Source organism: Haplochromis burtoni, unplaced genomic scaffold (genome assembly GCF_018398535.1).
Source record: "Haplochromis burtoni strain Fernald_Lab_line unplaced genomic scaffold, NCSU_Asbu1 Contig_432, whole genome shotgun sequence".
Classification (NCBI taxonomy): domain Eukaryota; kingdom Metazoa; phylum Chordata; class Actinopteri; order Cichliformes; family Cichlidae; genus Haplochromis; species Haplochromis burtoni.
In genome coordinates, this window is record NW_024582793.1 from 211,219 (window position 1) to 228,746 (window position 17,528).

The 17,528-nt window shown below is 39.1% G+C and overlaps 1 protein-coding gene across 1 annotated transcript; it reads left to right on the forward strand.

Annotated features, from left to right (window-relative positions):
* The first annotated feature begins 1,645 nt into the window (after positions 1–1,645).
* LOC102290174 (POU domain, class 3, transcription factor 3-B-like) lies at positions 1,646–6,389 on the forward strand. The gene has a single exon (XM_042213295.1). It carries the CDS (start codon positions 2,463–2,465, stop codon positions 3,729–3,731), a length of 1,269 nt encoding a protein of 422 aa, XP_042069229.1. The 5' UTR covers positions 1,646–2,462; the 3' UTR covers positions 3,732–6,389.
* Positions 6,390–17,528: the final 11,139 nt, after the last annotated feature.

Genomic DNA, 17,528 nt, shown 5'->3' on the forward strand with positions numbered 1-17,528 from the left:
GGCCAGAAAAACACTTTCACCTCTATTACCGGTATCTATCAAAAAAGTAAACATTCACAACTTGGATTATTATGAGGACTCATTCTTACATTTGCATTTTCTAGTGCTTTTTTTTTTTTTTTTTTTAAAGTTTAGCAACTTGAAAAGTGCAAACCGGGCTGCAAGGAAACATCTATGAAGATCAAACAGGTTATTTTGCAACTATTAACAGTTCTTACCAGTGTATGAATGTGAGAGTGAATGAATAGTGGCATTGTAAAGCGCTTTGGGTGCCTTGAAAAGCGCTATATAAATCCAATCCATAATTATTATTATTATTATTACCTAACCCCCCGAATAGATAGATAATTACAAAACTGTACTCTGATTACTCTTGAATGCTGTGATTCAAACTAGCTACTTTATTAATATATCAACAAAAACACACAGGTTTAAGAGAAAAACTGCTCAATCTGGCATTCAAATACATCTGATTTTTTATGGTCTTGAAAATACTTTGTTAAGAAAATTGCTCTGATATAGAAAGTTGGGTTATTGCCTGAATAAGTGTGTTATTGTGCTTTCTCTGCCACTAAATAGGAGGTTGCTGGAGTCTTAAAGGCTTGTTGCCCACCTACACCGTTTTACCAGTTTTGGTGCTAATTTTGTGAAATGATGCACAATTTAACAAAATAATTACATTTTTCTCAAATGTTTATAGAATGATCCTATATGTGCATCACTCAGTCAGTTTATGATAAGCAGAATCTGCCTTGTTTTAATTCTCCTTTCAGAACTTCTGTGCACAACAGCCTAATCAGTATATAATCTTCTACCCATATTTACTTTAGCTGATAAAGTTTTTATTATCCTTTTTATACTGCTATGCGTGATTTTTTTTTAACGATTTAATATATCCTGAAATCAGAAAAGTTTGGCACATGACTGCTGAACATAAGGCGAATTTAAATATTGTAACTCAGTTTATGTTGCTGCTTTGGGAATGGGGTCCTGTGAATACTTGTCGTTTACCTTTTGGACAAAATCCAAGATAAATCTGCTGAAAAACACAAATTAGCCGGAGGTTCACTGGCCCGCACCTGGCTCTTTCCACCAGTCACAAACCACCATGTGTCTCAGTGGATGGCTTTCTCTCTCAAGGCCCGTAAATGTGAAGAAGGAAGCCCGTGGTAGAAAATCCCAAACGACACCTTCATTTAACAGCCCATCCATAAACTGACTCGGCATGGAAACGTCCCACTGAAACCGGATTGTTTTTTTGTCTTCGTTTTGGAACTGCTGGCAGGTTTTGTGCAGCTTTAGCGCTCGCCAGTGCGGAGCGTCACGCCACTGTGGCCTTCGCTTTACCATGTGAAAGGGAGAACGCATTAAGATGCAAGTGGCGTCCAAACCCCCTGTGTTCCCAAAGCCGACTTGAGTATCCTTGATTCAAGCCTCGACTGCTCTGTGTGATACTCGGAGATAAACGTGACGGATATTATTTTGTCAACTTAAGTGACTCAGAGCTGCTTAAATAATAATAATAATAATAATAATAATAATAATAATAATAATAATAATAATAATAATAATAATAATAATAATAACGTTAAGCATAATTATTTTCGCTTTTATTTTGTTAGTTCTAGGAAGAGGTTTGTTTTGTTGGATGACTTCCCAACTTGCCTGTTTTTCTTCACATGCTTCACAGGCTATACTTTAGCGCGCAGTCAAACCATGTTTGGTCTATTTTTTTCGGCTTGATTGTAATTTTCTAGTAAATTGATGCTTTTTTCTCCTTCAGGAAGAGCTCTGTGCACCCGAGGCTCAACTGTGAGACACACCAACTCCTCTCTGCCTGTGCGTCCAATCAGCGGGAGCTCTGGAGAGCCTTTCTGTTGTAATTGGATGGAAATCGAGAGGAATACGCAGGCTTGGCACAACGTAAACACACGCTCGTCTCCTTCGCTCTGTAGAGGACGCACCGGGTAGAGCAGATGCAGTGAACTAAACAACCGATAGAACAGCAGACGCTTTAAAGGTTTTTTTTTTAAAGTCATTTAGTCTAACCCGAAGCGTTTATATCAGAGATGTGAATAGGCAAGCAGACTGCGTATCAACTCTTCAGTTTTCACGGTGCAAAGAAGGCCGTTTTTTTCATAGGCGACCATTAAGTCTGTGGATTACGCACGCCGGAGCTCCCGGGACAGAGAAAAGTTGTGAAACTATCGTTTTGCCGCACAGGAATACGTAAGAGAGCATGTTCTGCCACACTGGTTACAGCAAGCGCACGCTGCTTAACTGAAAATATAATGTACGTCTCAATGGAGTGATTTGGCACTTTCCCCCCACTAATTGGGCAAAAAAGAAAAAGAAAAGAAAACTCGTTTAGAGTGAAATAGACAGAATTTATTTATGGATTAGAGCAAAGACTATTTTAATTTTTTTTTACTCAAACACAAGAAAAGAGAAATAAAAGATATATGATTTGGGGGATGGCAACTGCCACTTCAAGCCCATACCTAGCCAGCAGCAGGATTTTATCCAGCCCGGTCCTTCACTCTGACCGGAGGGGTGGTGGTATGCAGTCGGGCGGCACCGCTGTGACCACAGTGTCTAGTGGATACAGAGGGGACCCTTCAGTGAAGATGGTGCAGAGCGACTTCATGCACGGAGCCATGGTAGCAAGCAACGGGGGGCACATGCTAAGCCATGCCCACCAGTGGGTGACATCGTTGCCTCATGCAGCAGCCGCAGCGGCCGCCGCTGCAGCGGCAGTAGCGGAGACCGGCTCTCCGTGGCCCCCGAGTTCCCAGCCACAGGATGTAAAGAGAAACGCCGGCAGGGACGACCTCCACTCGGGTTCAGCCCTTCACCACAGGTCTCCGCATCTAGGACCTCACCAGGCGCACACGGGAAGTTGGGGAGGCACCTCCACTGCGCACATCAGCATCACTGAGGGGGAGCAGCAGCAGCAACAGTCCCTCATTTACTCCCAGCCAGGAGGATTTACAGTCAACGGGATGCTGAGCTCACACACCGGGCAAAGCCTCATGCACTCGGGGCTGGTGCGCGGAGAATCACCTCGGCTGGACCACGGCAGCCACCATCACCACCAACACCATCATAATCATCACACGCACCATCACCAGCAACACGGTCTGGGCCACGAATCGCATTCAGACGAGGACACCCCTACGTCCGATGACTTGGAGCATTTCGCCAAACAGTTCAAACAGCGACGGATCAAGCTTGGTTTCACCCAGGCAGACGTGGGCTTAGCTCTGGGCACTCTGTACGGCAACGTGTTCTCACAGACCACCATCTGCAGATTTGAGGCGCTTCAGCTGAGCTTTAAGAACATGTGCAAGCTGAAACCTCTGCTGAACAAATGGCTGGAAGAGGCTGATTCCACCACTGGGAGCCCGACCAGCATCGATAAGATCGCCACCCAGGGCAGGAAGAGGAAAAAGCGCACTTCCATCGAGGTGAGCGTAAAAGGTGCACTGGAGAGCCACTTCCTCAAGTGTCCCAAACCTTCCGCACAGGAGATCAACTCTTTGGCGGACACTCTGCAGCTGGAGAAAGAGGTGGTCAGGGTCTGGTTCTGCAACCGCAGGCAGAAAGAGAAGCGCATGACGCCGCCGGGACTTCCGCGCACTCCAGAGGACGCATATTCACAAGTGGGTAGCATTGGACCTGACACACCGTCTCCCTCCATAGAGTGCAAGAGGTTGTTCAGCGATACGTGAAAGAGCCCCAAAATAACAGGGATGAAACACAAACAACAGCCTCTGTTTTATAAACATGGGTCTCAATGAAACCTTTGATTAACTTTTTATTCGCTACCATTGATCCAAAAAGTAGAATTGTTATCCAATGTTCATATCAGGACTGGACACATCACAACCGCCCTTTAGCCATCGTTATTTGGCATTTTTCTGCTCCCTGAAACAGCCTCTGGGACAAAAAAATATATTTCGGTCTAAATTAAATCTGAACAAAAAACAACTGAAAGTTATTTAAAGGAAATGTTTGGTCACCAAAACCGGAGATATTCGAGCAGAAACAAGTTATTTCCATATCTTTGTACTGTAAAAATAATAGTTCCCTTGTGATGCTGCAGAAACTGATGTCCCACATGCTAGACTGAACTATAACCTACGTTTTTAATCAAACACACCGCTTTATCCAGTGTTGAGTTGTTTCTAATGAGCAATAATTTCTCTTCATTCAAACCTGTTTCTCACTTTGTGTTGTGTGTCGGTGGATTTTTTTTTACATTTTTTAAATTTTTTTGTGGCACAGTTTAAGGTTTCAACAAGCGATTTACAGTTATTCCAATATTTGTACTTTCCTTTAATCCTTTTCCATTTAGCAAACGGTCTCTTAAGGTTATGTACAAGTTTGCTGTGTATTGTGGTGATATGGACTATTTATTTATTTTTTGCCACTGTGTTTATTTTCATGGAATAGACCAATTATTTAATAAATTTGACATAAACCTTGTGTTAGATACCGGAGCGTTATTCTTAAGGGCCATGTGGACACACACACGCACAAAGAGAGACATGCATATATATAAACACACAGAATCTCTTCATCAGAGTCATTTGAATTTGATATAATATACAATATATCCCATAAGAGATACAAAGAAGTCATAAAGGCAAAAAAAATTACATAGTCAGTCCATTTTGCTCAGGCGTCTCGTTATCATTGTTTTCATGTCTGTTTGGTAAATCATCTGTGCAAACTTCTGCCATTTTTCCCTGTTTATGACAATCTATAGAAAAGTGGCTTAATTGGTTCGCTAAGAAATTATTTAGCTGATGGACTAATAGTGAAAAAATAACCACACATTGCACCATAGCAGCTTAATTATTCTGTTGTTATTTAATTACAATTAATTCTTACATTGAGCATAAAACCTCCCAAAAACCTACCACATCATTTTGTTAAAGTGATGCTGATCCTGCAAATACCTGCTGAACCGATCACATAAGCCTGGTTTCTACATTTACGTGTGATTTTCTGCATATCAGTCCAGCCACAAACATCCTGTTGCAGCGCTGTGGACTGCAGCTCGATGGAACGCAGCCAATGGAGGTCGACTACCCCAGCTGGCAGTTCACCTCGGCAGCGGTTGCCAAGGTGACAGCGAGATGGAGTGACACAAGGCAGTGGATCTTTTGCCACAGATGATGGGTTTGGCAGATAGGCAGCAAGAAGTGCAGTACGCTGGCTGTGAAAAGCAATCTGCGTCTCTTCTGTCTGCTTCTGATCCACATAAGAATGACACACAGTACACACACACACAAGCTGATGTTACATCAGTAATAAAGATAATCGGTACTCCTAGAAAAAGTGACCGAGAAGTGCAGTTGCAGTGAAACTTGGAAGAAGGTCAAAGGTCAGCTGCTGCAGTAGCTGTTGATAAACCAGGCAGAACTGTGAGAAATAAATGCAAACCTAGGAGTTAATGGATTACTATGAATGTTACACTTATTACAATGTGAATGTGTGCTCTGGTCCTCTCCACACTGGACACCCTGTCTTAAGAGAGCATGTACAAAGACATTTTTGGGACCTTTGTCACTCTTTGCGTCCTCACTGCATATTTGGCAGGATTTAAGGCACACTCTGACTTTGCTGTTTGAAAAAACAAGAACTAGAAATGATTGGTTTGAATAACTTTTTCCAGGTCCGCCTATACAGCGATTGTCAAACTAGGTTAATTTTCAATCTTCAAAGAAGCTTAAGGAAAACAATAAGGGATGAATGGGATATTCTGGCTGTTTCACTTCCTGAGAAAGTTTTTATGAACACACATGAACCGTTCTGTTTTTACAGCAGTGTGTGAAAGTTTGTGAAACCTTGTGAAGTTTTTCTATAATTCAACACAAATAAAACCTAAAACATCTCAAAGTTTCTACTCAAGGGCCATGCAAGTGTCATATTAATGCCTCATATGCTTGAAATCTCGCGTTTCAAAGAAGTCTAAAACCTTCAAACAACATTTCTAAACATTTTCCCTTTTAATGCAATACTTTATTCTTATCAGAAGGTGGTGTAATGGATAAAAATGGCATTTATTGAACCAGGCAAGTTATCCAAGAAAACACTCTTATTTGCAGTAGTTACCCAGTAAAAGGTAAAGAGTGTTGATGAAATTGCGATTATGCCGAAAAAGAAATATTAAAAAAGGAAGCGTGTCTTTGGAAACAATACCCCAACTGGCGAAATGCCGCCCCCTTGTGGTGAAAATAGTTTTTTTTTTCATTTGGCAGAGGGCAATTCCAAAAAGTCCCTTTTACATTTGTCTCCTTTATATAACTTGATAGTCTTGTGTAAACATCAGGTAACATATTAGTGGATATTTTTACAGAAATACAGAAAACATACTTTTATGCATTACCCCAACTGCTGTATTTTTGTGTATTTGCACTGTATATACAGCTTTTTGTACCATTTAAAAATATTGAACTATCATTATTTGTTTCATTAAATTATAATTATTTCCTATGGACTGTTTGTCAGCATCACGTCAGTAGAATACAACAGTTTAAAATATGCATACTGTTCTGCTACAAAAACCAATTACACCAAGGAAGTGCTTTTTATCCTTTCAGTTGCCACAGTAATATCACAAAAGCCAGACATAAAGGTGGACAGGTGGTACCCTGCTTGCTCTTCGTATGGTTTTTAACATGATGTATCCCCACTGAGCTGCAAGCTCTCAGATGAAAATAGAGGTAGAATATAAGCTTCCAGGATTGCCGCGTGATCCCCTCAAAGCTTAGCAATGTAAAGATGGGAGATAAGGCTGGAATTGGGGGATAAAAAGCCCTTTAAAGGGTTTGTCATCACACAGTGCTAGGTGTCTACACTGAATATCAATGCTTGGATCTGAAGGTACATGCTGATGATGTTACAGTATCCTGACAGAACCCCAAACTCCTGAATCCACAGCTCAGCTCACACAAAAGTGCATCATTTACCTGCATTTGTGAGGGCATTATTCATCATTATAGCATTGTTTCCTGCATCTCTGAGCCATGGGCTGTGTGCAGTTGCAAGCTAAAGATGTTATTACCTCCCTCCAATAATAACAAGTAATATAATTGCTCATAATTGCTCTTAAAGCCTTGTCGGAGGTGCTTTACATGAAGCAATTACCATGAGATAATCCCCTCCTGTAATGGCTGTTGTTTGTGGCTCACAGTTTGGGCACAGTCACATACAGAATGCACACACCTGCTCATATCCAACAAAGTTTTAACCATTTTACTGTGGTCTACACATTCTCAGTCTCCCAGTGCTTAGTGTTAGCTATTTTAACAACGCAGCGATCAGTTACTGATTAAAGTCTAACACTGATTAACATGTAACTGGTGAAACACATGTAACACTTTCCTGGAATCAGGAGCAGCAGCGTGCCTGAATGAGAGGTGGCAAAATAAAAGAAGCACATTTTAGGTGTTTTGTTTGCACGAGAGTGTATTAAAAGTCTGGCTGCTTCCCCTCTAAATGGCTCAACATGGCTCTGTCAATATTGTTGCTCGTGTGGGTTTCTCTGCCCACTGAATATTCAGATTTGGACATTTTTCACTTTGCCTGTGTTTTCTTTTTTTCTTTTTTTGCCTGTGTGTGATTGATGGAGTACCGAAGTCTCTCAATCAGGAAGAAATTAAAGCAAACATCTGTGGAATAACGGACAGGGAAATGAATTCGCTCACCAGCGAGCTCTGTGTTGTGTGGGTGCCACTGAACGTGACGAGCATGCATGTGCCAGATCGGTGGAGTGGAACTTGTTTGATGGGCATGTTCAACACATGGGCATGATGCCAATTTAGACAAGCATGCCCAGGAAAAGAGTATCAACCTCCATGCTGAGTGTGTGAATGTAAGTATGTGTGAATGTAATTTTACCAGGTTTATAATTTAAAAAAACAAACATTTACATGGATTAATGTTTGAATTATTGGCTCTGTGGGTGCTATTTTGCACTTCTGTCAGGGCACCATCGATGTTGCATCAAAGTAACATATGAGACTGTTACCATAAAGTCATACATGCTTACATCATTGTTATTAATGTTCCTATTGTTGTACAACCTTAAATACATGTGAAGTAAATGCCCAAGCTAAATCATAAATACCCACACATCCAGCACAAAATTCTTTCATCAACTAAAGCCCACCGGAGTGCAATGCTGCCATCTGCTGGACAAAATAAACAATGCATGCTCAGATCTTCTTTCAGACTTGAACACTGATGCAAACTAGTCAAACTGAACAACACAACCGAATACAGTTAATTTATTTTCGTGTATAAATTTTAATATGTACATTGCAGATTATTTGATAAGAATTTTGACTTAAGAATTTTTGACTTAAACAGCAATTTCCTAATGTTGTAAACCTCAACATCTGGCAATAAACCCCATTCTGATTCTGATTCTGATTCTGATTAAGTCAAGAGATTTTATGGATACAGCTTCACGGCAAGCAACTGCTATAAAATTCAAATGGCATCTCAAAAGAACATCATGAACATCCCTGGCCGCTGTGTCAGTGGGGATGGTGTTCACTCTGTGTTGTAGCGTCCTGATGACACCCAGTTTGTGCTCCAGTGGATGATGAGAGTCAAACCTTAGATACTGATCCGTATGTGTAGGTTTGGTTAGGCGGAAGAACAGCACATCAAAAAGGCCCTGAGTAAATGTGGTTATCCCAGCTGGACTTTTGTCAAAGCTGGAAAGGCACCTAAAGAAAGCTCCAGCCGATCCAGGAGAGAAGGACAACCGCTGCCCAAGCGAAAACCTGTAGTGATCTCATATGTGTCAGGAGTATCAGAACAGTTGAGACGCATTTTTTTGAAACACCGGATCTCTGTGGCTTTTAAACCCCAAAACACGCTGCGCCAAAAATTGGTCCACCCCAAGGATGGGGTCCCCCGATACAAACAGAGTAACATAGTGTACGCTGTTAAGTGCCAGGAGGATTGCCAGGATTTATACATCGGGCAAACCAAACAACCTCAGGCGAAGCGGACGGCACAACACAGGAGAGCCACCTCGTCAGGCCAGGACTCTGCAGTCTATTTACACCTACAGGCCAGTGGACACTCTTTCAATGATGAGGATGTGCACATCTTGGACAGGGAGGAACGCTGGTTTGAGCGTGGAGTCAAGGAGGCCATTTACGTGAAAAGGGAAAGACCATCTCTGAATCGAGGAGGGGGCCTAAGGGTACATCTTTCACCATCTTACAATGCTGTGATTGCAGCCATTCCCCAACTCTCCGTGAATGGTACTCATGGCCTTTGGTCAGTGGGTTTTGGTCAGTGGGTTTTGGTCAGTGGTCATGAGAATTTGCATAATTATGATTAAGGAACTGACCTCACAGCCCATTGTTCCTTCAGTGGGCTGGTTTCAGTCATTATGCAAATGTACTGTTTATAAGATTGGGGAAACCTGCAGTCAGCTGAGACTGAAGAAGTCACTTGGATGAGTGACGAAACGTTTCTCCCACAAAACACTACGTCCAGATGAACAGAATCAACTTTTGGAGATATGATACATTTAATTTGAACAAGAAATTTTAAGTGCATCTGATAACATTTGGATAATTAAATGCAAATCAAAAGAATCATGTTGTATTAGCTGAATATCATAATGTTGATCTAACTAACCTTCTTGATTTAAATTGAGAAGACTAAATAAAACCTACTCAACCAAAACAAGCTCTACTTACTTTAAGAAATAACATGTTGTATTTACTCCACCCAGTTATGTCAACCGGTTCCACACAACTGGGTTAGTGAAATATAAAATGTATGATACATTTAATTTGAACAACAAATTTTAAGTAAATCTGATAAATCTACTCACCCAAAACACGCTCGACTGAAACTTTAGGATTAAATCACTTTAACAGAATTGCAACTTACTCTATTTAAGTTTGGAAATTTAAAAAAAATTGAACACAAGTTTATTCAGTTAACCTAACTTTAATAACACTTTGTGTAAAACTTGTTGAAGCACACTTTGAGCAATTCAAATGCTTCTAGATCTTTTTTCCTAAACAATCTTTACATATATTCAGGTGCATTTTAAGTGCAGGAAGACAAGATACAGAATGTCATGTTAAACTGAAATGATTAAAACTGGAAAGCGTTGAGATTCCAACATTTTTAACATTAACATGACTTAATTTAAACTTGATTGCACTGTTAGACTTTTCATCGCCACTTTACGGTAACATACTGGCGTCACTGTTGCCAGCGTCATACCGTGTTACGGTAGCTTACCGTTCTGCAGGATGATACCCTTTTGTGCTGGTGTGGTATAATACTCTTGGACAAATTATGGTAACGCATGACCTCTGTCTCCTCTTGTGATTGCATGCGACAGTTGGAGTGGAAATCATTCCCAAGCTCCAGAGTAATGGTGTCATTGGTCTGCCATCTAAAAAAAAAAAAAGAGAGATGGTGTTAGATTCAGTGTCTACTTGCAAAGATACTGAAATTCCTCTATGATGCTCTGTATAGTGCTGGTTGGCAAGAGCATTTTAGCCTGCATTTTTAAATGACACAAAGTCAACTGTCTTCTAATAGATTAACTGTGTCCTGTCCTTGTATTATGGCAAATCCCCCAATTTCTTGTTGCCTTGACTGCTGAACTGTCTACTTATGTTTTCGAGCAACCTTCAAATGGACATAATACTTTCCCCCCATCTTTGATATGAAATCTGAGAGGGGCACAAAGAGCTGTGAAGTTTTGTGCAGCATACCCACATCCAGGAACTTGACAGCCGAGGTCACCAGTGAACTTATAAAACTCCTCCTTAGTGGTCTCCCTTCTTGTTCTGTGATTCCTAGGCATATGTGAATGAAGGCAGAAAATGTTCTGAAAGTGGCAGGACAGTTTCAGTTCCACAAGAAAGCCTATAGTTAGCTACATGTTTGTGGCTTTTAACATGCAAACTGAACAATATATATTTGCATGCACTGAAGCCACAAAATTTAGAAATACACATAGTTACAAAAAGTTCAGTGACCAATTATCTTTCCTAAATGACATATGCAATGCAAAAAGTAAGTATTGTCAATAGGGACCAATTCCCAGTTTTTACATGATCAAAATCATTCACAAAAGGCTTCAATAAACAGAAAATGAGAGACAAGAGAGCAGTGCACAAAAATGAAAAGAGATTTGAGCTCGACTCTTTAATGGGTTTAACATGACTTAGTCAGCACTCCGCACCGTACAGGTAGTACAAGCACACCTGAAAACACTGACCAGCTAACAGCTTTAAGCATTTGGGCGCAACCTCGGTAGTTCACCGATTCACCTGTTGCAAACGTCCAAGTTTCTATCAAGTCTCATAAATCCATCGGCAACTATTACCTAACTAGTCTTTTGAGTCTCCACATTCATAGATATTGACATTTTGTCTTAGCATTTGAATGAAAATATCCTGGTAGGGTAGCTTAAAAGTCAAAACAAACAGTAATAAGAACGCATTTCGGACTTCTCTCGAATAAGTGAAAAACACTTACCTTCAGACTGATTAGCTGGTTCCGATCCAACTTTAATGTGTCCCATGTCAGTCCGTTTTAGGGAAAAAGTGTTAAGTGGTTTCATTTAATTTTGAGATACTCCCGCATGGACGAGCAATTTGGAGTCTAGCAGAGTTATCACGAATAGCATACGATCTTCAGATATAATCCAATCAACCTTGCATTTAACCCGATTGAACATCCAGTTACCTCTGACTACTTCTAAGTTGCACATGTTAACGGTCTATTCATCAATAGTTGATGGTCATGTTGTTCTCCTGCTTTGCAGCTTTGTTTGAGTCTGAATTGCGGCTTAAACGTGCAAAACTTGAGAAGCAGATCAATAGTTTCTTCTTGTTGTTATTTAATGGTGGTTGGCAACCAGCGAAAGGAGCATTAACCACCTCGAGCAATATTTTCTATCCCCATTGTTGTTTTGAAAGTGAATACCCGACGTGTGCGTCATACGTCACGTTGTACGTCAGGTGAAGGTGTGGTGTCGGCTATCGCACCTGTCGCATTACAAAGCTTTAAAAACGTAACAATCGCTTTAAAAACACAACCCAACGCGCTAAACATGAACAAACATAAACACCCGTGTTACATTATCACGTATATCCAGGACATCTCTTCTGAACCAAGACGAAGTGGTGCTACAAAGGAATTATTTCTTTAGGAGAGTGCATTTAATAGCAGTCTGGCCTGCCACAAAATGCACCGCTAAAAATACAGTTTCTGCTTGTCCCAGAATTTATTAATTTTGAGAGTGAAGTTGTAGGACTGATGCTGGTTAGTGTGTAGTAAGTTTCATGGATGTGACACCTGATGTTCACCATAAATGTACTAGCATAATGTCATAATGTCTACAAGAGTATAATTAAATATACTCGACTCTATCAGAATACTAACCTTACAGTATTAATAATGTTTCACATTGTTTGAATAAACAAATACATTTATTAATATATGAGGTTCCATTCAGTTCAAGGAATTAAATTTTAGTGTGGCTGCAACTTACTCCTTAAGTTAAAAATTATGCTGTATATTGTAGTTTATATGTTATACTACTTTCACAGTGAATCGCATTTTATAGTAATACACTCTGAATGAGGATTTAAGTAATTACTCTTAGATCTACAGTAGAAAACAACAGAAATCCGGATGGTGTAATAGTATAATCTCAGTAACATCACCAATTGTTACATTTGCTGTATTTTACAGCTGTTTCCATGAGTACGGTGAGTTACCGTAAAAATAATGTAATCTCATGGAATTTTCCCACAATTACATGCAAATTACAGTACTAAACTGCTAACATCCTTTAGAGTTTTTTACTGTTGATTTTGCAGTACTAAGCTATGGAAATTACTGCAAAGGCTAACAGTGTGGGCTACAATGAAAAGCCCGCAATACAGCCCTGCAAACAGCAGGTAGAAATTACTTTAGTGTCATTTTTGTCCATATTTAGAAAAATAACCTTTGCTTCAAAACTTAAACTGAAGTCCAAAGTTAGGAGCAGTCTTTTTCAGTGTAGTTGGATGTTGGTAAAGGTTCAAGAACAAAGAACGCAGAAAAGTGAAAGGCCTTGCAGAAGTTCTTGTGGCAATTCAAACTGAACAGTTTATGAAGTGCAAGGAGAAGGGTTCGAGAACCTTAAAGTTCAGTGTCCTCTATAGTTCACTGCAGGCTGTTTCACTCAAGCAGTTTGTTTTTCAGAACCTGCACCTTCATGGATAGGTTGTTCCCATCCAACTCCATCAGCACCTTCTGAAGAAATTCAAATGTGTATTTCAGGTGCTTTGGGTAGCTCAGATTTAGACTATAGATTAGTCCAAGCAGGAGGGCACAACCCTTTGCCACATCACTAAGAGCTTGCAGCACAGTGCATCCTTCTATGATGACACCAATGTCCTCAGGTGTATCTGCAGAGTTTGCTCTCATGTCTGACAACATAGACTCCCAAAGTCAGCTGCTCCGTTTCTCTGCTTGCTCCAAGATCCACATCCTTTAAATAAAAATAAAAGAAAAAGATAAGTTAATTGCATACATATACATATGGACAAGTAAGTCCACCTTCCATTTCCAATCCCAAATTAAAAAAAGGAAAATAACTGATCGTTTTCCTTTTTTAACTTACCAAGAATTCCTTGAACAGGTCATCTGGCTTTTCATTTAAGTAGACACAGACAGCTTTCAGAATGCATTCCCGTCGAACATCAACGCTGGGATTCTGGTGGAGATAAGAACTCAATATGAGAGAAGTTTCCTATTTTGGTTCCTTTCAACCTCTTTACAAAACAAAGTCAAAAATATTAACACATAGCAGATATGTGATTAAGCAATGTTTCATAACTCACATCAGTGATGTGCAGTGAGGTTCATGATTGGTAAGGCACTGACTCCTCTGTGTCAGATTAACAAATATATGAACCCAAAAATCGAAGCTTTTCAATTTTGACATTACGTGAAAGCTTTCATTTTTGCTTTAATCAATTCTAGATTGTTCAACAATATATTTAATAATTGTGCCCCTAAAAATATTAAAATTAAATAGAAGATTAGAACTGGGCAATATGGACTTAAAATCCTATCATGACATTTTGTGGTATTTTTTGCGATAACAATAAGTCTGTGAAGGTTCTCAGTCATCCAGGTCATTGTAGTCTAAGGCGCTTGGAAAGAAAAGTGAAGCTTCTTCAGTGAAGAAGCTTCTCGGATGAGAGATGAAACGTCTTCAAGCAACTTAAAGAAGTCCAGACGCTTTTCTTTCCAAGCTCCTTAGATAACAATAAGAGTTACGATAAAAAAATCACAATAGTATTTTTGCCTATAAATCTATCAATGCAGCCTCACAAATACTGCAAATTAAATTTCGCAAATGTGCTATTTAGACAAACCAGCAGTTATTTATTTTGTTGAACTGATGATAAGTTTGACATTAATGGAATAATTAATAGTCTCAACTAAATTATCTTTTTTTTTTAAGAGGTTTGAAAGCAGTCTATCATTTTAATTACATAGGACATGTGTTATCACAATATTGATAAGCAGTGCAATAAGTGCCCAGCCCTACAGAAGATGCATTAAAATTATTTAGGTTTTTGTGTGTCTCATTTTTTGTGTGTAGTAAATAAATTGGTCAAATGACCTGGAAGCAATTATAGAAAAATCATTAATTTTACATCAATTTATTAATTAATAAATAGGAGATGCCTTGAAACAAAAATTGGTGCGTCTCATTGCTTAAGACTGATTTGATGTCGATTTGTCCTTTGTGAAATTTACTGATGTTCCCCAAGTGCGCTGCTTTATCCACTGTGTCAATGGCGCTCTCAGTGTAATATGATTACACTGTGAATCCATATACGTGTACCTTTTATACATGTTGCCTTTAGGGTTCAGCACTGCCCTCCATCAGCCTCACTCCATGCATTTTTGCAGCACATTTATGACCAATAACATTAAACATGTAACACACATTCGTCAAATAAATTAGGTCTGCATCAAGTCATCATCTGTATTACATGTATAATCAAACATGTACGTTGGCGATTTAGAGAAACAGCAGTGGGATTGCGCATGTGTGTGTCCGTGATGAGACACAGCATCATCATTGCCTCCTCTCAGCGTTTTACCTTGTATTTGAACAGAAAATCCGTAATGACAGCAATTTTGACCATAAAAATATTGAAATCACACAGAAAGCAAATTTAAAATCTAGTGTACAAATTGAATTTCTCTTTTGTTAGTATTTTACTTCTCATTAAGGTGCCTCACTTGACTGCATGTCACTGATTCACATGTATCTACAAAATATTCAAATATACACATATTCAGTTGAAAAAAAAATCTGATTAATGACAGACACAGAAGTTGAAGCAGCATTCAAATAATTTCAGAGCTCAATCAAGGTCAACTAAAATACATACCCCATCCATGGCTGCCATGATTAAGTTCATATTGCGTTTAGCTGTTCCCCCTTCTCTTTGAACACTAAGAAGGTGGTCAGCGTAGTGGTCCAGCTTGGCCATGAAAGTTGACAACAAAGGGACGATGGTGATGCGGGCGAACTCTGCAATAACCTGAAACATATTAAAAATTACAACTAGAGAGTATTCTCTATTAATTTAATTAGAGGCCACATGCAAGAATGCTACAACTTTCAGTCAAACATTTTGTATCTTTTAAAATTAACAATTTATAGTACTTTGTTCTTCTTCAAATACAAGTTCTTATGAAAATGACTTGCAATAACAAAGTTAGTAAGAGTTACCTCAGTCTCTGAAAACAGGGCAGGCCATCTGTTTTTGACCTCTGCAATGAATGGCATGTCTTTGATGATTTCCTGTCTTCGGTAGCGATGATAGCCAATGGAAACTGATACAAGGAGTTAAATGCATTATATATAACAGTATTACACATTATTCTGCACTCCAATGACAACAGATGAACGCATGTCTTATACTTTACAAATCAAACTGTTAATCGCTTAAATCCCTGCGTTTGACACTAAACCAGAAATCAACATGGAGTCGAATTCTTTCAAACAATGTAGCAACTTAATTGATGCACATTTCTAAAATACACTACACATTCATTTCATTCTTCAAACTACAGGATCGCTGGCGCTCCCAGTGGTCATTACTGATGTCAGGGAGCAGGTGCGGTAGATGTTGGGAGTAATTTTAAAACTGTCGGTCTTAGTAGGCAAGTCTCATCTTAACAAGAATCGCAAAAGATTTTGGAAAATTACACCGAAGCAGGTTCAACAATATTTGTTAAATGTTTTCATACTTCTAACGTGAGAGAGGTATACAAGCTAGAGTGTTAAAAAATTTGCCAGGCATCATTTGTTTAAAAAAAATGCAAAAGTATTCCCGAAAGTGTCAGATGTGTATCAGTTAGTATACATTAATCAAATTTGTCATCCTTAAATTGTTGTACTTACCAAATAATCCATGAGATGGACCAGAGGCGGAGCCAGACATTTGAAACACCTGGGGCTTAGCCCAAAATGGTAGTATGCATGTGGGATTTTTTTTTTTTGGGGGGGGTAGAAATGACTGAAAGATTAATAGGCTCTGTTTTGAGTTTTGTTCAAAAAAGAATGACTTCATATAGGGAAAAATATATATCACATGTGCAGGACACCTTAAACTAGTTTTTTAATTAAGCAGCAAGGCAGAACAAAGTCGGGGCTGCATCAAGACACGAGGACTAAACCCCAATTCAACCAGACCCAGAACTGATCCGGAATTAAAACAGGACTACAACAGTTCAAAATCAGGACTACTGAGGATTTAACCAAGACAGAACCAGAATCAGAACTAGATGATAGTAGCACTAAAAATCATCATAGACCTGCACTACACTTATTTTTTAATTCTACCAAAGTCCACTATTTAGATTGAGAAAAGTTTATATAATTATTTAGCCTTGTTGTGCAAACAAGCCTGCATAACTTAATAAATATAGAATTTGAAAAATAACAAACCTAAAAAGAAACACTAGGTACGAGATACATGAGGACCTATGATACGGTGATACTTTTGGTAAACAACCATTTGACTAACATGTGTGTCTCACCTGCTCTTGTTCATCTCTGTTCTGTCCTCATTCTCCATCTCCCTCTCTGTTCCTCTCTCTCCCTCTTTGTGCTGACAATCATCAAATATACAGTTGAAACCAGATATTTACAAACTCTTCAGATCAAAACACAAACACTTTTTTAATTGTAACATCAAATCAGACTAAATGTTTATTTTTTTAGATTGATAAATATAAAAAACATATTTGTTAACTTTAAGAGTAAAGAGAGAAACTATCTGTATTTCTTAATTGCAAATGGCACCAAATTGTATTCAAAATTGAGCCACACTTATGGAGCTCCACAGTTCTTTTCCTGGTGTTTTGGTTGACATCTCTTGATTTTCCCATGTCACAGAAACAGGCTCTGTGTTTTGCCTTATATGCATCCACAGCTG

Coding starts and splice junctions, on each gene's coding strand:
- LOC102290174 (XM_042213295.1), top strand. CDS start 2,463: ATGATTTGGGGGATGGCAACTGCCACTTCAAGCCCATACCTAGCCAGC.